A 20,721-nucleotide genomic window follows, 5' to 3' on the forward strand; every position below is an offset into this window, starting at 1 on the left:
AAATTAATAGCTTACAATTGTTCAATATCAAAAGCCATCTTACAATCCCATGCAAGCCAATATAAGCAGTCTCTTAATAATGCCATCCCTAGATAAACTTTTATATATGCCAAAAGACACCTAGTCTGAATAAAATTCGGAATAAAAAATTCGTCAATAAATTACAGCTGAAGTTTTTGTTGACATTTTATTCTAAAAAATGTTGAATGTAGTCGAGAACCATGATACATCAACTGAAGGAAGCTTTCAAAAAAGCTTTAGAGCACAACCATCAAATCTGATGGAACTCCATATCTATGCGACATGAAATAGACTCGGCTTCAATCCTTGAGTTCTAATATCAGAAGATCTTGATATGCATGCCGGAATCCAAGTTGTCCCAACTTCAGATGCATCCCTTCTCTTCCACAACTTATTTGCTCATAATGTTACCAGGGTCTTCATCGAAGACCCAGCCAATAAAGTGGAACAGCGTAAAAAGCCAAGGGTTCATCACTAGAGAAATTGTTGCACCCAGAAACAAGCATAAATTATTATCAGAAATCTATTTTTAAAGCCATGATTCCGATTGGTCTAGTAATGAACATAGACTATACTTGTACCAAAATAAATTTGTCAGAGCAATGGATGAGATGAGGGTTATGGTGTAGGCATTAATTTGACAAATTTACAAGGAAGCAGCATTCTTGGCATCTGATCAAAATGGCAAAGTATTTCCACCATGACCAATTAAACCATTAAAAAAAAAAGAGAGAGACGAGTGGGAAGCATTTACAACATAATACGACAATGTCCTCGTAATGCACAACAGAAGAAAGAAATGGAACCACATTCTTCTTACCCAAAAAAAACTCACCCAATTAGCAACCCTTCTTCTTCTTCTTCTTCTTCGACTCCGCCTCTATATTTCTCCTCGAACTCTCTTCCTTTCGATGAAAAATTAAAGAACCAATCAGTTAAACCACTGGTGGACGGCCACCCCTTCGTCCCGAAGCTTGCCATAGAGGGCGAGGCACTCCCAGTAGGCCCTCCGGCTTCTCGTCTCTTTGCTTCCCTTCTTCTTCTTCTTCTTCTTCTTCTCCCACTGGTGGTCGCACTCGAGGAAGAGCTCGTCGACCAGCCCGATTGCCCGCCCATTCACCACCTCCTCCACCACCCCCGCCTCCGCCTTCATCACCACGTACTCCTCCTCGCGGACGTTCTTTTCCAGCCACTCCGCCATCCCGCCCTCGCCCCCCGCGGCCGCCGCCGCCTCCGCCTCGTCCCCCGCCACCACCACCCGGATGATCTCAAAGTCGCGGTCGCCCTTCGGGTAATGGCGCTTGAACCACGCCGCCGCGGTCCCCGCCTTCGCCCCCGCCGGCCCCACGTCCACGAACACCCGCCGTGGGTACCCCGCCAGCGAGTCCCCCGTTAGCTCCGGCAGGTACCGCGGCCGCAGTGGTGGCCGCCGCCTCGACGGACGCGGCGGCTCCAGCAGCACGCCCTCCAGCCCGTTCAGCGCCTCCTTCTTCGCCTCCGGCACCGCCAGCAGCCGCCGGCCCCTCCGTCGCCGCACCGCCGGTGCGGCGGAAGCGTCGGTCTCGGCCGCGGCCGCCGCGGATTTCTTCCTCATCGCCACCATTGTGGCGGCGCCGATCTGGCGGATGTAGGTCATCCGGTAGTTCTCCGGCAGGCGGAACGGCTCCAGTGGGTCGGAGCTGACGCGGACGACGGCGATGCCGTTTATCTTGAGGGCCCGGTCGATGAAATCGAAGCCGTCGCGACCGGCGGCGGCGAGCACCTCGTCGGCGGAGATGACGAAGTCGACAGATTCGTCGGGGACCGCCGGCATCCGGTCGTGGGAGATCGGCTCGACCCCCTTCTGTTTCAGGTACGAAAGCCGGACGCCGGGGTCGCCGAGGAACACGGCGCGGTGCTCGGGCCGGAGCAGCCCGCGGAGGCGCAGATCGCCGAGGAGCATCGGCAGCACGAACACCTCGTCGTCGATCGGCGGGACGGCGGCGAGAGGCGCGACGCTCTCCGCGGCGGAGGCGCGACGGAGGAGCGCGGCCTGGAGCCAGGGGAAGGACATGATCACGAGGGCGAGGAGCACCGACCGGGCGAGGAGGCGCAGGAACTGCGGGCCTGGAAGCCGGATCACGAGTCGGTCGCGACCGACCTCGACGGCGCCGGCGGCGCCGACCCGTCTAACCGCCCTCGCCTTCTTCATCTCCTCACGGCTGGCTGACTTCCGGGAAAAAAAAAATAAACGGTGGTTTTCCGGTCGTAAGTCTATTCACGGAGAGGAATTAGTTCGCGAAGAACGGAGAGCGGAGAGGAGAGCGAGAGAGAGAGAGAGAAGGGAGGGGGAAATGCGGGCGGTGAGACTAGCGAGTGCAGAAGCGGGCAGCGGTGTGGTTACCACCCACGAGTGCAGCACGGGCGCTAGGGGTTCGAAGGGAGAGGAGCATCATTTGTTTGATGCGCCGGGCTTCCATGTCTTACGATGTACCCTCGGATTGACGGTGGAGATCGTTGGGATCAGATCATCTTGGTCTCCACCAGCCGGGGCTTTTGATGCACAGGTAATGGAAGCCCGGGGAGGCGAGAATTTTGTGGGGTTGAATTTATATGGAGGAAGGGAATCCAATTTGGATGGGGAGGAGGAAGGGGGAGTTAACGTGTTTGTGGCTCTTTCGTGGGGCTTATTCTTAGGGGCGGGGGGATTAATGGATCCACCGGGAAAGTAGAGTTACGGGTGGTGGGAGGCTGGCCAAATGCGTGTTGGTTTCGATGGTGCGGTTACAGGAGGATGAGCGTGCAGTCAAAAGGAGTTTCCTAATCTTATATATCTCCGACCTGATTAGCATCAAAATTTTATTTAAGATGAATTGATGTTGTCCCGTTACGGTGGTTCAACGGTTTTGAAGTCTAGGGTTGACGGGGAATCTGGAATTTTTAGAAGAATTATGGCTGTTATTAGTCATGATGACCTTTGTGTAATGTCAGGCTCGTGCTCGTTGAGACATCCATGCACGGCAATGCAATATTATAAAAACGTCATGGAAAGGAGAATTTATTAAATGTTAGAGTAGATGACAATATTTTTAACAAATTGTATTTATTACATTTATGTCCAGTAATTTATAAAATCCATATTTTTATCTCTTAAATTAAGAATAGCAGTGAAATCGATTACCTTATGTAAAAAGTCAAAATTACTCTTCAATGGAGGGAATGATGCACATTCTTGGATAGTTGTTAAGTCTCTTTAAGATTACTTTGATCATTTTTTAATATTTTTATGATGCATTATTTGGGTTCCATTCAAAGTTAATAGAGTCACTGACATTCTGTTAAGTTATGAATTAAAGCGTTGAATAAAAATAAGTATAAATTTTTTAAATTATTAGGTGTAAGTATAATTTATTTCTAATCCCAAAAGAAATTTGTAACTTACTTTAACTTTAATTATAGTGTTATGATTAAATAGCTAACTCTTTTTTTTCAGAGATAGTAATAGAGTGAGAAAGATGGAAATTGAGATAGGTTTTCTCGTCACAGTATTTAGAAATTCATTATCCAAGATTCGAAATGATAATCTCTGGTCGCTAAGGCTGGGGGTCATGATTACCATGGCAAGGCCCGGTTCCTCGTATTACTAAATAACTATTTGCAAATACATGCTGTCATTACATGTTTCTAGCAGCATAATGGGATTGCCTTGAAACTGGTTCAAAAGTCTTAAAAAACCCTGCACAGCTACAGAACATATGAAACTTCACAAGAATCTATAAAATCTAATGGAAGAGGAACAGCACTAGACGAACGGGCCACTGGCTTGCGGAATGGTGCGTGATTTTTTTTTTTGTTAAATAAGTCAAATAATCTTGAATAAATCACAAATTCATGGATATCAATTACTTTCAAGATAATTAGCTTACAAATAAAAGAGAAATCCAAAGTGATTGCCACCATATATCACTAATGAGGTTTTGTTTCTTTATTTTAAATATGCTATTTTAATCATAGATATCTTTCTAAATTTGCTCTCGGCAGTTTTCTTAAAATTTCTCTCTCAATAACCAAACAAATTGCTTGCTACACCCATTCTTTTTTAATCATAATGTTAGTGGTTAAGATTTGTTTAGCGAAACATAAAAAAGATTTAAATGGTTAATATCAGAAAATAAACCAATGCTAATTTATATTAGAAAATATAAGTTGTAGAAAAGAATACTAATATGCAACTCCTATTGTCACAGGCACACGAAAGGTTCTCGCTATCATGTGGCAGAAGGGGAATAATGCAATTTTGGAAATTGCTGTAATAAATCCAAGAATCCATTGTGTGCATGAAATGGCACTTCAACTCACTTTCCGGTAGAAAATTTTGATTGTTGGCTTCTCTTATAACAAGTTGACCTTCAATTAGGTATTGATAAACAGGGCAATCATAAACAGGATTTTTAGATTAAATTGATTGTTAGAGAATCATTCAAGTAGTCATTCAAACACAAAGCCCAGGCTCATTTTCTCTTGAAATAATTCATCAAAGTCTCACTCCTTGACATTGTTTTCACATGCAGAAAAATTCTTTCGGGCATTTAAAATTAAAATGCTTTTCTAGAAAAATAAATGTTTGGTAACACTTTTCAATAACATTTCTTCAATTAATCATGCAGCCATGCACCAAAAAAAAAAAAAAAAAAAAAAAAGGAGAATCCATATTCTTTTGTGCAATTTCAATTTCTATCCTCCCATTGTACACGACAAATCCACATAACATGAGAACATATTAAAATTAAATTGCTTTTTGAGTGCTAACTATAGTTTGACCGCATCCATATATGGTACCTTTTTTCCATGAAACAAAAGATTAAATTTTAGACAATTGAGAAGGCCGCTCTAGTGTTCTCTCTTATAGAGGAGAAGAACAGATAAATAATATTCACTTGCACAAATAAACATATAAAATGGATAGTTATATAACGAAAATGTGAAATAAAAAGAAACGCTGGGAATTTAATGGTTTTTGAAGATTACATGCACGAATAGAGGTTGTAGTTTTTGCATTCACAAATCGTATAACGGCGCTGCTCCTCCATAAAAGACAGGCGTAAATAGGCATTTGCTCGGCTTTTTACAAGGGATGTGGCCAACTTTTTTTTAAGGCCCAAAAGTTCTACTCAGGCCTTTTTTCCTCCAGCACTTCAGATAGTTGGGCTGGCCTAGGAAGAGAGTATTCTTGGTCACATTGGACCCCCATAGCTTAAACAGTAAACAAGATAGGTCCTCGGATTGAATGTATGAATGAATGGATGGATGACTTTAAATACCTTGGAATGGATATGTCTCTTATGATCACAAAGCAAAGAAAATTACATCTAACCTCAAGTGAAAGGTCATTAGTGAGCCTGGCTTTCACCGGACGTAGGTGTACTAATGTACTACTGTTTTCGTAATTAGAAGGGGAAAAAACTCACATAAGCTGTTACATATTTGACTGTCATAAACTTCCTTAATAAACCTTTTGTCATTTTGAGGATTCGCAAAATGGCCATACTTAGGTCATGCTGATAGCACGAAAACCCTGCATGATGAAACTCTTATTTTCTGAAATTGTTTGCAAAATATTTAGAGCTTAAGAAACAAAGATTTGTTGCTTTCAAAAAATGAGAGAAAATAAAAGGCAAGGAACAGCCTAATTTTTTTGGAAGTACTGTCTTTAACGTCAATCTTTACGTGGAATTTCACTAATTCAGAGAAAAGCAAAAACACAAATCAATGGTGCTAAACAAGCCCTCGACAATCCAATCCAAGTTGCAATGGTTAACATGGAGAAGTACCAGTACTACAGCAGACAAACAATTTTGATTTGAAGGGACTGCTAGAAAGAAAATATGTTCACTTCATATAAAGCAGAAAAAAGCAGAAAGTGTATCAATTCATTTTGGCAGAATGAAAGCAGAAAGTTCCTCATGACAAAACCATCATCAAATTTGTAACACTAAACAACAAATGTCTCCATGTTGCTCAATGAAAGTTCTAGTCTCCTTGTTACTAAAGCATCAACAGTTTAGTATTAATTTCCTTCATATTTTGGGTCAGCCATGACGTAGTGATAAGCAATTACCAAAATAAATATAAATATGCCAAGGAAATTGGCAAAGAATCCCAAGTCTTGATCGTCAATCATCTACAAAATAGAACAAACAAAATAACAGCTAATCAGCAAAGATTGGGTGGAAGACATGCTATATACATAACATATGACTTGCAGGTTTTCTGAAGAGATGTGAAAAGTAACAACACATGCAAGTTAATTTTCGAAATACAGTGCAAATGGATGCAGCAATTCCAAACCAGTTCCAACTGGGTGAGTATAAATCAAATAATTGTTCGAAATTAGGTCTCCAAATCATGAGGTTTCCTGGACAAAACATTTTTTTTCTTTGCTAGCTCATTTTAAATAAATGACTTTCAAAGTTCAGAATTCTTTATATTATCTGAGATTAGAAACACATACATCCTTGACAAAAAAAAAAGAATTCAGCATCTTGCTTTTTTTTCCTTTTTTTTTTGTGTAATTCAGATCAGGGTCTGCATTTCTCATGTGAAACGTGGCAGCATGTGAAAGTTAGCAATTAGTTATATATAATAATCAACAAATGCCAAAGAAGAACAACAATCAGCACTCGTCAAATATTCCCATGACTTTCAGCAACTCAACAAGACTCCATACCACTGATCAGAGCATATGAGGAAAAGTATGAAAACAAAGAAAATCTGGGTCCCACCATCCAGAAATGTACTGCCACTTTTGGAGTTCAACTCCTCTGTCCATATGCTTCATCAGCTTATCTCCACCATGGATATCTCATTCTCACTATAATATAAATCTCATTATTCAAGGAGGTGAATGGGTGCAATTTGCTCTCTATGCAGATACATGATTGATTGTAGAGCCTTCTTCTCTTTGAGCAATGGTGGATACAAAAGCCTTAAGACTATACAACCAATCTTTGAACCTCCTGAATTAACAAATATGCAGATTAGAAAGAAGAAGAGAACCATTCTCAAACCAGAGTCCTCCATAGAATGGAAGGCTCCCTTTCAAAGCCCAATCAGCCAATTGATTTCCTTTCTTGAAATTGCAGTAGTCATGACATATTCAAATACACTTGCGGCACTCTAGAGCATCACCTGGGATGGCACCGTGCCACCAAATGCAGGTCCCTTATCAGCCAGCCCACTACTCCTCCAAATAACTTGAATCCATATTTTTGTTGGGGAAAGAGAATGACAGCACCCCTTATCCCAGAGAATTTGATTCAGAGTTCGGCCTGTCGCCTAATGGTTCCCCTTTAGTTACAAACTATGGAAAACCACTCCAACTTTGCCTATCTTGATATTGAAGCAAATTTAGTTACAGGGCAAGTAAATCCACTCTAGGTCCAAAGAAACTTTTACATAATTTCCCGAACTTCTTCGCCTGATAACTTCTATTCATGCATTTTATGCTACGGTGTTTGAAGGACCTCCGCAAAGTCGAATGCAGAATGTCACGAAACATAATTATCATTTACCTCAGACACAAACTTGTAAGGGTACAAGATTCTCCAAGAAATCAAGCAATTAACACCAAAGGACCCAAATGAATACGTAGACTTACACACCATCTCCCTGTGGCAACAAGAGCCATCAATTATAAAAACTCTAACCTAAATTGTTGCACACCAAAATTCTTTCCCTGATCAACAACCACAAAAGGATTGATTTTTCTAGATCAAAACCTATTGCAAGGTCATCAAGCCAACTTTACCATCCTCAAGTGCTCTTTACATTCGTATCAGAATAGATTCTATTTCCGGTCCACTTCGATCAGATATCCTCATAGTAATGAGAGATTAACCTTCAAAAGAATTAACTGAAGTTTCCACAATATCCATTAATTTCTACTATCTCAGAACATCTTGACACCTCATCCTTTCTAAGCATGTAAAAATTCCAACTATGATAGGCAGTTTTGAAAACCTCAGAGAATGCATCTCTTGATTCGCTTCACACCACAGATTGCATCAAAACTTCCAGAGATAGATGCCAAGTGGATGTTCAACCTTCATGACACCATTAAGGGTCCTCCAGCAAGATGACGACTTGGTCAATCATGCCTCTACAATATCTCACTAAAGAAGATGAGTTAAAGCTCCGAATTTATTTTGAATCTGCTTAAGCAATATCAAAAAGAACACATTACTCATATCCATCAATTCTACAATCTCCTCTTCAATTTCTAGGCCCTGCACCAACTCACTGAATGGTTCTTCTCACATTCAATACCTTCCTTCCGAAGGAATAGCCATTGATACTACCAACATTTCATAGAAATACCAACACATTGCTTGTTTTTAAATGTGTACTTCATAATAACTTAATGATGCATATATGTGGTTAGAGTAGCCATAACTTCTAGCAATATCTTCATTTACATTTGTAAGCTTCTAATAAACTAAATACACATTCACAACCATGAAGTTGTATTTACAAGTCAATTTATAGGTTGCAACATCATATACAAGTTTAGCCAATCACTAGGAAATATCACAACCATCCTGGATAATGACAACACTTTATGAGTTTCTAACATCCGTTAGTACTCTCACTCTGAAGAAAGGCATTTAGCCGGACGCATCAGGTCCTTCTTTTACTCAAGAATTCCATAGGCTTGTTTATTGTAATATTTCATATCTACCACCAAAGAGCTAGTAGGATCAAGCAAATCCCAGGTGATACCTTAATAGCTTATTTTACATCTTGAAGTCATTCTGGAAGACTCTAGCAAAATCTAGAGGCATCTCAACTCTTAACAGATTATAGTACATACATCAAGGAATTCAAGTGAATTCACTTTAGATGGATATGGAAAAGGAAGGCATCTAGAATCAAAATTAGATCATTTCCAAAATCCTTTCATTAATTGCAAACCACATAAAGGTCTGGAGAACCTAGAAGCTCCTCTTTCCAAACATGTAATGCCAAATAACCTTTCAACCAACATTCTAGATAGCTAATTACCAACCCTACATTGACAGAGCAATTACTCCACCCATTCAAAACTCAAAAGGTAAGATAAGGTTGCTTCATGCATTTTTGCTCTCATAAAACTAGCAAGGAGAATTTACCTGGGTGCCTCAAACTAAATGAGTAAATAATCAATTTGCCACCCCCAGAGTCACTTGCATGAATCAAAATCATTGAGAAAGATCTTCATAATAATATAATTGTGTACCGTGTGCCAGTAAAAAGGCATATATCACACTGTATCGGGAAGATAATGGCTCAGGGCCTAGTACCGAGACATAAATCATTGATAGTAAGTACAACATGTTAACACTAATTCTTTTTTTAAAAAAAATGATGATATCCCCCTATATGCTGCACATATCACCTCAATGCAGCGTAGTCGCTAGTAGCATGGGCGAACCGTAACCCCAAAAAAATCTCACAGTACATGCTTTTATGGAAAACAAAGACTCCAATAATATTGGATTGTGTCAAGTATGCTGAAATCCTTATGGACTTATAAGAAAGATTTCATCATGGGTCAAGACAATGTGAAAATCTCAAGCTTTGTCTAAACAGTAGATAATGAACTTTCTAGAAGATGTAGGAACAATTATAACCTCAAGAAAATATTGGGAAGAGATTGTTTGACTTCACTGAGGACATGCCTAAGAACATTATGTATTTTAGGGAGACATGTCATGATAACTGTTCACGAATTTCAACCAAGAGAACAAAACCTTTTGGAGATGAAGATGCATGACCAAAAGGTGGAAAATGGCTCTCCACGAATGCAGATACTCACTCTATCTTTCCTATCACCATATATCCATTGGAGTGCAGAAACTCCTCATGCACTATTAACTGATTAAAAGCTTTGTTAGGATGCTTTAAAGCTTATGCCCTAATGTATGCTGCGGTGATATCCCCTACTAATAGACACCCACCAAACAGTTGTTTACCATTAGAATGAGATTATCGGACATTATTTTTCCAATCATTGAATAGATTTTTCTAGAAATAAATCAATGGCTATTGTAAGAGTCATTAGTAGCCACAAACTTATAACAGGAGATAACAGATAACTGAAAAATAATAGTTTTATTTGCTCAAGACTCGACTCACTGTAACCATTATTTATTTAGAGCATTTCTATAACAATAGTGATTCCATTAAACAAGACATGCTCCACTTGCCTTAACTCTATTCTTCCTATGAAGAATCCTTATGCTACATGGCGTCCTGTTCATTATAGCTTTCGCCAGAAACCAATAAGAGTCAACTATGTAATGGCTCAGACAACAATACAGGGGGTAATGTAAAAGCTCATCTGGAAGATTACAATATCACGTCCATAGATGGGAATTGACATTCTCATTCCATATAAATGACAAAAACGACACAACCATCGAACTGCTATGCCATGTAAAATTAAATACTCTGAAATTCTCTGTAATACTTTCCTCCAACTTCACAATCCACATTTCATATGCTAACTCAAAATTCAGTTTCTTCATATATCTCGTACAAAAAGAAATGCTTATGGAGTTCAAGCCAGATCAATAAAAAACATGAAAATATTCCTCGTTATATTAATACATGAAATAAAACAAAGAAACAAAATACGGGCAAGATGTTTTTGTTCCTTTTTGGTATTTTGGACATGGATCGATGCTAGTCAGGCTATAGATGTTAGATTTTCGGGAGAGGGCTTCGGATCTAACACAGAGTGCCTCCAGAACAGCGATAAATATAAAAACATTTAAAAAAAGCCTAAAAAAAGGGCAAATATCTAAGAGATCGAATAACTAAGCATAAACGAGATCAAAAAGCCCCAAATTTTCTCAAAAAAAAAAAAAAACGAAAAATCAAACAGCCACGGAAGTTAACGATCAAGTCGAGAACCCTAAGTGATCAGACGAAGAAACGCAGAGAGACCCTGGTTGCTCACCTTTGCCTCGCCTCGATCGGAACCTCCCAGAAAACTCGTCTACGCCTCTCGCCTTGTCTCGCCTTGCCTCGTTCCGCAGCAGAGGGGGCATGACCTAAAGAATGTACTCAGTACTGCGCACGTGCACCATCACGTGAAATAGACACATCGGATGGGTGTGAAATTAGGGATGTAATTTAACCGAGTCTATCGAGCTTGGGTCCGACCAAGCTTAATTTGAAACAAATCTATAGCTTGAACCATGGATCAAGCTTGGTTTTTTTATGATTACATCGAGCTCAATTTAAATTTAATTTTAAATCCAGTCGAAAACAAGTCTAATTGATTAGTTTAATAATTCTACATTTTGAATCAAGCGCAATTCAAATTTGAATCGAACTTGCTCGAATAGCTCGAGCCCAAACTAGTATTTAATTAATGTAAAAAGAAAAAAATGATTTAAGCCTTAATTTAATAATACATTATTTGTGCAAAGTGCAACATAATATAAATATATTTAACTTTTTTTCGAGCTAGGCCTGATCAAATAAATTTAGAGCTTGTTTCGGCGATTCAAACTTGATTTATTAAACTTTCGAGCTTGATTTGAGCTTTTGCAAGCTGTTCGTTCATTTGCTCTAATCCTCTTGGAAGCTTTTCTAGATTGTATTACTGTTATGAAGTTGTTAGGAGAGCTTCCAAGCAGCCAAAGATCATTTATTTCTATTATTGTTATTTATCTAGTTTGATATGTAAGCATGTTTCTTAATTTTAGGAAACTTGATGTGGCCCACTTGATCAAGTTTACCCATATCAGGATAAACACGACCTCGTTTAAATGGTGAATTAATCTAATTTGATTAGAGGTTATTCAGAGTTTATCTTATCAGGTAGTTTCTATAATGAATGGAACTAATTAGAGATAAACCTTAAAGATAAAGATCCGGATCCCTAACCTAGCATGGATCCATCATCTAAGGCACTCAAGTCATGTCTCCCCTCCTCTCTCTCTCCCACAGGTCTCTTCCTCCTCGGTGCTTAATCTTTCTCAAGCGGAGGTGTTGCAGGTGCTTAACCAATGAGGGCCAGAGGTTAGTAAAAATATTTATGCTTCTTTAATATTCCGCTAAGCATAAATCTCCTACATGATAAACATGCCCTCTTCTTTTTTAGAGCTGCCAACGACCGGATCAGCTTGCTACCAGGCCCGTTAAAGCCAATTCCAAGGTAGAACAGAATAGATCTAAAATTCAGAGCTAATCCTGAATATTAGAAATTAAAAAAATAGTAAATGGGAATTTTTACCCGGCTCGATAAAAAACTCAGCTTAGATCTTGTACAAGATCTGGAAGCGGAGTCGTCTAATGTTTGGGCCCTTTGGGTTCAATACTGTTACTGCTGTTATCGCTACTGTCGTTGTTACTACTACTTATTAGAAGGCAACTTCAGTAAATGCTGCTACTGATACAAAACAATAACTAGAAGCCTACTTACGGAGCCCTCACTCAAGGAGGATTAGCCATGTTAGTATTTTTTCACTAGTTGGTCGTGTGGATCTAGCATTCTTGTTGATGAATTTATGACCTTAAATTTAGTCCTACATCGGCTAGTGGCGGAAAGGTTCTGTGCCTTAAATGGAAGGTGAAAATCCTTTCCTCTCGAGGCGCCTTTTGACGGGCAAAACCGTGAGGGCAGTGGTCTCCCCCCGTCTGCGCTGGACGCGCGGGCCGGAGCGCCCAAAGGGCAGTGGTCTCTCCTCGTCGGCGCTAGACGCGCGGGCCGGAGCACCCAAAATGGACAATACCTCGGGAAGAACGCAGTCCTCTTTCTCTGCTAGCTTAATGTGGGCTATGTTGTTATGTGAAGCTCCAGCCAAAGGTCGTCCCCGCAACAGATAGCGCGCCAGGAAGGGGGCGCCTCCTTCCACCGTTGACTACCCCTTAGGACTGCGAAGGCTCAAGAACCTTCCCGCGGGCGCGGGGGGGGGGGGGGGGGGGGGGGGTATGTTGTGGGGGGGAGGGGGCCTTGAATTTAGTCCCACATCGGCTAGTAGCGGAAAGGTTCTGTGCCTTAAATGGGGAATAAAAATCCTTTCCTCTCGAAGCGCCTTTTGAAGGGCAAAACCGTGAGGGCAGTGGTCTCCTCCCGTTTGCGCTAGATGCGCGGGCCGGAGCGCCCAAAGGGCAGTGGTCTCCCTCCGTCTGCGCTGGACGCGCGGGCCGGAGCGCCCAAAGCGGACAATACCTTGGAAAGAACGCAGTCTTCTTTCTCTACTAGCTTAATATGGGCTATGCTGTTATGTGAGGCTCCGGCCAAATGTCGTCCCCGCAACAACTCTTTATGCGTACCAATGGAGCTGCGTATGATCCTTCAGTTAAATTGGCAGTCAGGCCACAAGCCATATGATCCATAATTGTAATAGCTATCCATCCACAGCGGTCAACGATGCCATTAGAAGTGAAAAAAAAAAGCTTTATTTTTGGATTATCTCGACTCGTGGAAGTATTGCAGCACTATAAAATCATGGAGGCTTGTTACAAAGAGATACAGACATTTATATTTTATTGCAATCCTTATACGATGGATAACATTGCCCCCTGTAATCACTGAATATATCACCACCAAATATTGAACTTAAACTTCCTCGTATTTCGATTTTTAACATACCAGCCTTTCCCCACTTCTTTTTCCATAGCTGTTTACATCCTCTTGATAAGAAGGAAGAAAAGGAGGCGGAAAAAAGGGCCCCGAATTGGTTACTATTTTTCAGTCTTTTCTTGTTAACGTTGTCCCTTTTTCTATATTTACTATGCTTTAAAGGGAGAACTATTAGAACTCGAGAACTTCATTAGGGCTTTGTTTTTTCCTCCAATCTTGTTTCGAGTGATCCAACACAAAAATTTATAACAGTTTGGAATAAAATATAGTAGCACAAATAACCCCTTGTTTATGACTTTTTTTTTAATTTTATCTTTTTTTTTTCTGGAAAAATTGTATTGCCAAAAGATGCATATTATGACAAATAACCCCTTGCTCAAGCACTTCGAAATTTGTTGATTTTTAGAGTTATCTTGATGTATTCGTGCTCGAAGTATATAATGCTTCGTCATCAATTGATATCCTTGCAGTAACTTGTGCACGGTACACTGAATCCATAACGTGATTGAAGTGGGTGATAAGGACATGGACAGATCCAACTGTTCCCATAAATGTAGGTGTACCAAATTAGATCTTGCGAATTTTCGCATGCTTTAGCCTATGTAGACCCAACCACGGCAGAAATTAATTACTAGAATGGCTGAGGCGACAGAATGATCATTTGCATGATGCTTGTAGACCGAGTCTAGATAATAATTTCTCCAACCACAAGCTCATGTATCAGAAGATACCACCATTGACCAGACTCAAGGGGTACCACAGGCCACATTTCAAAGCTAAGCTCTCGGAAATCCTATCGTCTGAACTTTAGATGAAGGCCAGAAAGACAGGATGAGGTTGGAAGAAGTTGGTGGGGGCTTATAAATCCACTTGTCAACTTGATATGTGCCTCTTTTGGAAAGGGTTCACAAGAACAAACATGAAGTATTGAATAGTCAAAGTCTGATCATATCTTCCACTAAATCCGCATGCGTTCGCATCTTTAGCCGCCTGCATCAATGTTTGATCAAGAAAAATGCTCTCTAGTGCAGATGAAAAGTTTCGTGGGCCCACACGATACTCACTTGGCAACTCTGCCAGGCAGAGATTGTATCTTCTATGCCAAAGAATTTATCTTCCTTCGCACAGATCCATCGTCACAATAATTGCTCAAAGATCTATGCAGGTAGATATTCAAAAAAAATAAAATAATATCAAAGCACTTTTAGACCTATACAAATTACCATCCAATGGTCGATATTGTGAGAGAAAAACAATTATTCTTTCGCACAAAAGCATTAATTACTCACTCAGTCATGTTCTAGAGATGAGTTTTAAAAGGACACATTACACTATTACAGCAAGGTTGCTTTCAAGATTGATATGTGAAGACAATATGATTTGGAGTAATTAGTGCAGCATGATAAGAAGTCAGTAGGTACATATGATGGAGGTTGAGTTAGTCCATGGTGCCGGAGTTAAATTAATTAATTTTCTGGAATTTACATTGAATGACTTACATTTCATCTGGAGTAAAACTGACCTATGAATATGAATACTTCATCACCCTAGTTGTTGGCAATTAATTCATTCAGTTTCCGCAGTTGATGAGAGTTCAGTTAATTGGTTCTTTCTTTTGGACTCTCGTATTTGGAACACTGATTTGTGCACATGAATTGCTCAAATCTAATGATTACTAGATAGAATTCACAGGGATTTTGATGTTAAGAACAAAAATGCTTGGGTGACTCAAAAATATCACTCAACTAGTTAGTCAGCTGGTGTTGTGTATTCTTGCTGCTTCCTTTGGGTTGATATCATGAATTGTGATGTTTAATGAGGCAAAGTGATTGATACAAGATGCCTAAGTAACTTTGCTGAGTTATTTTTTTTTAGGTTACTACAGCATTACTCTATCAAGAAATATGTTACACTAACTTTTTGCTATCATCTGAAAGGTATTCTCTCTTTGACGTCCCAGGCTCTAGTTCTCACAGCTTAATTTGTTGCTCTCCGTTTCTTCAATCTCAATCCTCCCCAATGTGGCCTTTATGACAAAAAAAAAGAAAAAAGCTTAAAGCTTATCCATAAGACCATAACTAGATAAGATGCTGACGTACGAACCAAGTGAGGCCATCCGTTTTGACAAGTGAAAGGGTTTTGAGACTCGTCCGAGAAAATATCACAAGTAGCTAATGTTTGGCTGAGGCTTTACATTTCTAAATAAATTATATAAAATATCTATTATATTTTTAATAAAGAAAATTTTTTATCATGCTGAAGATAATTTTTTTAAAAAAATTACCATAATTTCTAGCCATAGAAATTAGACTCTTTTATATTTTATATAAATTTTATCTTTTATATAAAATATAAAAATTTTATGTTTGACTGAGACTTTATCTTTCTAAAAAAATATATAAAATATCTGTTATGTTTTTAATAAAAAAAATTATCCTGCTCTATCTAAAAATATTTTTTTAAAAAAATACCATAATTCTAGCGGTAGAAATTAGACTTTTTTTAATATTTTATATAAATTTTATCTTTTATATAAAATATAGAAATTTTATTTCTATAAAAACACTATTTTTTTTTATTTTCCAACCAAACGAGCCCAGGAAAGCAAAAGGATGACCACCTAGAACCAGTAAACAAGCATGTTGACAACATGTATTGGTACTCGGAGGCCAAGCCAGCCTAGCTAACTCTCCGCGTAAGAAAGAAAACAATAAATGTGTGGAGAAAAACAGGTGGAGACAAGGGGGTGGCGGCGGAGGGCCAAAGACAAAATATATATATAAAAAAACCTCAAGCTTCTCAAAATATATACAAAGCTGAATGTGAACCAAAAAGACCAACCTCGACCCTTCCATCCATATAAACGTAGTCCATGTATCATCACTCCAGCCATATCTCCAACTCCCTACCAACTCGGCCCCATTCATCCTTCTCAATCTCCGGCACCATTACTTCTTTCAATCCTTTCTCTACTTCCTTCCAAAGTTAGGGGCGGCGACAGAGGGTGAAAGACCAACAAAAAAAAAAACTCTGAAGCTCCTCAAAATATTTACAAAGTTGGATGTGAAGCAAGAAGACCAACCCCTACCCTTCCAATCCATATAAGCGTAATCAGCACTGCAGCCATATCTCCCACTCTCAACCAACTCGGTCCCACTCATCCTTCTCACTCAATTTCCGGCACCATTTCTCCTTTCAATCCTTTCTTTACTTCCTTCCGAAGTACCGTACCAAACCATTACCTTCTTCCTCCAATAACCCATTACTCGATCCAAAAGCTATTCCCTGCTTTAAAACTTCAACAACAAAGCCAAGTTCCGTTCCATTCCAGTTCTCTCTTTGCTTTGTTATCTAAGATGGAGTGCTACTCCGAGGAAGTGGATAGTAGGAGCTGTGAAGAGCGCAAGAAACAAAAGAAGACGGCCGAGGAGGGAGGGACTAGAGGAGGAGGAGGAGGAGGAGGAGGGAAAGGAGGGGATGGTTCGAGTATCGAGGTCGTCAAGAGGCCCAGAGGCCGCCCGCCAGGATCCAAGAACAAGCTCAAGCCGCCGGTCGTCATCACCCGGGAGTTCATCGATCCCTCGCCTGCCATGCGGCCCCACGTCCTCGAGATCCCCGCCGGCCGCGACGTCGCTGCCGCCCTCGCCGCCTTCTCCCGCCACCGCTCCCTCGGCATCTGCGTCCTCGCCGCCTCCGGTACCGTTGCCAGCGTCACCCTCCGCCAGCCACCCGTACCGCCGGACGGATCCGCTGCCGTGACGTTTCGCGGCCGCTTCGAGATACTCTCCATCTCCGCCACCTTCTTCCCGCCGACCCTTCCCGTCGCCGCGGGCGGCGGGTTCTCCGTGTCGCTGGCTGGGCCGCAGGGGAGGGTGCTTGGGGGCATGGTAGCAGGGCCGCTGGTGGCAGCGGGGACCGTAGTGGTGGTGGCGGCGGCGTTCGCACAGCCCAGCTTCCACCGGCTGCCAATGGAGGAACAGGCGGGTTCGGCCTCCGCCTCGCTCTCCGGCGGCGGCGGCGGAGGTGGAGATGAGGCTGCCGCCCAGCCTCATCAAGATGCGGATGATTACAATGATCATGACGAAGAAGCACAGCATCACTATCATCACCGGCATTATGATCACGATCACGATCATGGATCGTCCGACAGCATACGGATCTACGGTGGTCACTTCCCTCCCCATGTGTGGAATCCCACCCTCTGCTCCCCAAATCCACCGCCGCCGCCGCCACCGTATTGAGTCTCTAGATTTTATCTTCTTCTTTGCTGTAAAAAGAAATTATCTGATTTTTATTTTCTTGAACTGAAAGTTCGAGGCTTATATGTATGGTGAAGTGGATAACGATGGATGACGGGGATGCGTCCTCTTGACATTCATCTTCTTTTGTTCTTTCTTTTTGTTTTGTGTGTGTGTGCATGTATCTCTTTGGGTCATTCTTGCATGGAGAAGAACTAAAACAGAGACGAAGGCTTGGAGTAAGACTTAATTAAAGTAAGACGGAAGGGAGCAGCCTTAAAAGGTGCATTAGAAAACGGCTAAGAAATGGAACACTTGTTACCTCTTCTATCTTCGAGAGAAAGAAGAACGTTGTGCTTTGAGATAACGCGATCTGATCTCCCTCTCTTGGAAAGCAAAAGTGATATTGTCTTCACTTTTTTTTTTTTTTTTTTTGTTCTTTTTCGTTTTTCCAAACCGGCTGCTTACACGTCTCTGCAAAAGATACACCGGTCGACATAAGAACATCCAACAATCTTTGGGGGAACAAAACCATCGTCTCCTGTAGCACTGCACCATCTTGATTAGATATTTCTGTTCGTCAAAAGGTACAACTAAAAATTAAGTCTCCGACAGCCTGCCAGCAGCGAGAGGCCGGCGTCGTGATGGTGTTGTCTTTGGGTCACAAATGGAATTGGCCAAGTGCAATGAACTGGACACGGTAGAATTTCTTCCTTTCCTGTGTTTAGCATGTGGCAGAACCAGAGGGCAGCAAAACATGGTGGAATTCATATGGTCCAGCAAAGAGTTTATATTTTGTAAAACCTGGATAGTTGGGCTCAATTATAATTTATATTTAATGAATCAGATTGATTAAGAAATATGGTTCCATATTCATAACTTTTTTTTTTTTAAGCAGATGAATTATACCGTTATAGAATGGATACACTCAATAAAATTAAAAAAAAAAATCCAACTCATAAGATGCCTTCGGAGTGGCTAGCCACGTGCGAAGCTACATCATAAATCTAGTTGCCCCATATAAGAATTTTATTCTAGTATATCTTTAGAAATACAGTTGGAATCCTTTAGCAGACGAGACTCATAAAACTAGTTTACATTTACTAGGCTCAAACAATTGCAAATTTCTAAAGGTACTCTCGATCAAGCATGTAATTAGAGAGAAATGAAGGATCTGACCATCGCTAGCAGACTTTATTATTATCAAGATTATTTAGTATTAATAGGTGCGAACTAAACTTTATTTTATTGTCCTATATATTACTAAGACTTATCTTGGTATTACATTGTTTTACTTACAACAGATTTTTGACTTGCTTTCCTGTCTCCACTAAAGTTGAAAGTGCAATCTTTAAAAAATGGCATCTTTTCTCTTGTTCTCGGGCTTCGGTTTTTTTCTTTTCCTCCACCAAGCAATGGTATTTTTTTTTTATATTTTTGAGAATAGATTTGTATTATATATCTTTTCTTATAAAGAAAATTGAATGGTTTCTTTCTTAGGAGAATTATAGGAGCGCTATCAACTTGAATTACTTCTCTCTCATAGCTGGAAAGACTATCCAAGATTTGAACTACAGAACCTAGACCAAAAGATGTAATGGCTAGGCCAAAGCCTAGTTTGTAGGCATGTTTATTATATTATAATACATATGACAAGTAAATCATATAAATTGTTGTGTATAAGTTATATGCTTAACGTTGATTGTTATGTGTTTTGTTCACAAATTACATAGAAATAATTACATGGTATTTGTGTGCGCATACATGTGTTTATGTGTAAGTACGCGACATGTAGCCTTCCTCCAAATACTTTGAACTCTTACACCTTGAGGAAGGTGGGACTCGTGCATATATGCATATATCTAGGATAGCCATGGGTTTAATTATTGACTATTTTTCTGATTTTGGGGTTTCCTTATCACCTTATATATACAGTAGGCATCTGGGCAACAATAATTATTTTTTCACTATATTGTCTATGATACAACAGACTAATGGCTAATCATGATCAGATTATGACCCAAACAACCAATTCAATCAAATATTGGTGACTATCATCGTAGGATAATGGAATGCGTGAAAATTGAACACAGGAGTTACACAGATAATTCTAGTTCCATAAACCAACATAATTATAAAATTGGAGATCTTTTGGGCTTGGTTGACATACATGATCAGAGTTAATGATACTTCTACAGACAACATCTGAAATTTAGTAGCGACCCCCTGTTTTTCTCAGAAGCAGACTACATGATTGATTTATAGGAATGGAAATATGGTTAGCGGCAAGGATTTTTCAAGTGATAAAATGCTTGGATTAAATGTTTTGGTCACTACAAATGTATGCCATGAGTTAAATATAACTATAAATAGTATTTCATAGTAGCAATTTTTTATATGACTAAATTAATAACTCCAAAATTTCAACACTTGGTGGGCATGCCAAATCAATAGTCCTCCATAAATCCACAAGACGCAAAGACTTGCATGGCACAGGGTCCACAAAGATTTTATAAGAGCATGACGAGCAGAGGCCAGCTTTAGATTCCAATAATACGAGGCTTTTGCAATCTGCAAAGAAAAGGCATCTGCAGCGCATGTAAGAAGAGCCGAGCTTCAACAAAAAAAGCTCAATTACTCCTTCCATATAACAAGCCAAGCTCAAGCAGTCCGGTTCCCACCTGGGTCATCTAGACTTCTTTGCACTGCTACATGGAACAGCATATTCCGTATACCATAGCTAAGCTTCAGCTTAGCCGATGTAATTTTCACAAATCGCAGCTGTAAGGGAATCCAATGGCTCCAAATGACAAAAAGGACATGCTCCTCAGCATTCTAAGGAGAACG

The 20,721-nt window shown here is 40.3% G+C and overlaps 3 protein-coding genes and 1 long non-coding RNA gene across 4 annotated transcripts; 1 reads left to right on the forward strand and 3 right to left on the reverse strand.

Annotated features, from left to right (window-relative positions):
* Nucleotides 1-800: 800 nt before the first annotated feature.
* Nucleotides 801-2,346, reverse strand: LOC103701797 (uncharacterized). Its single transcript, XM_088708969.2, has one exon. It carries the CDS (start codon nucleotides 2,210-2,212, stop codon nucleotides 953-955), a length of 1,260 nt encoding a protein of 419 aa, XP_088565095.1. The 5' UTR covers nucleotides 2,213-2,346; the 3' UTR covers nucleotides 801-952.
* A 3,527-nt stretch (nucleotides 2,347-5,873) lies between these two features.
* LOC103701798 (dolichyl-diphosphooligosaccharide--protein glycosyltransferase subunit 4A) lies at nucleotides 5,874-6,181 on the reverse strand. The gene has a single exon (XM_008783971.5). It carries the CDS (start codon nucleotides 6,179-6,181, stop codon nucleotides 6,068-6,070), a length of 114 nt encoding a protein of 37 aa, XP_008782193.1. The 3' UTR covers nucleotides 5,874-6,067.
* Nucleotides 6,182-16,446: 10,265 nt separating this feature from the next.
* Nucleotides 16,447-18,027, forward strand: LOC103701799 (AT-hook motif nuclear-localized protein 28-like). Its single transcript, XM_039130053.2, has one exon. It carries the CDS (start codon nucleotides 16,993-16,995, stop codon nucleotides 17,875-17,877), a length of 885 nt encoding a protein of 294 aa, XP_038985981.1. The 5' UTR covers nucleotides 16,447-16,992; the 3' UTR covers nucleotides 17,878-18,027.
* A 2,187-nt stretch (nucleotides 18,028-20,214) lies between these two features.
* LOC148700477 (uncharacterized) lies at nucleotides 20,215-20,695 on the reverse strand. The gene is made up of 2 exons (XR_015972168.1): nucleotides 20,556-20,695; nucleotides 20,215-20,445 (listed from the first exon to the last, which is right to left on the reverse strand). It is a non-coding gene; the product is annotated as an uncharacterized LOC148700477 (long non-coding RNA).
* Between the last annotated feature and the right edge of the window lie 26 nt (nucleotides 20,696-20,721).

Source organism: Phoenix dactylifera, chromosome 12 (genome assembly GCF_051530095.1).
Source record: "Phoenix dactylifera cultivar Ajwa chromosome 12, Ajwa_hap1_PhDact_Kaust_v1.1, whole genome shotgun sequence".
NCBI lineage: Eukaryota > Viridiplantae > Streptophyta > Magnoliopsida > Arecales > Arecaceae > Phoenix > Phoenix dactylifera.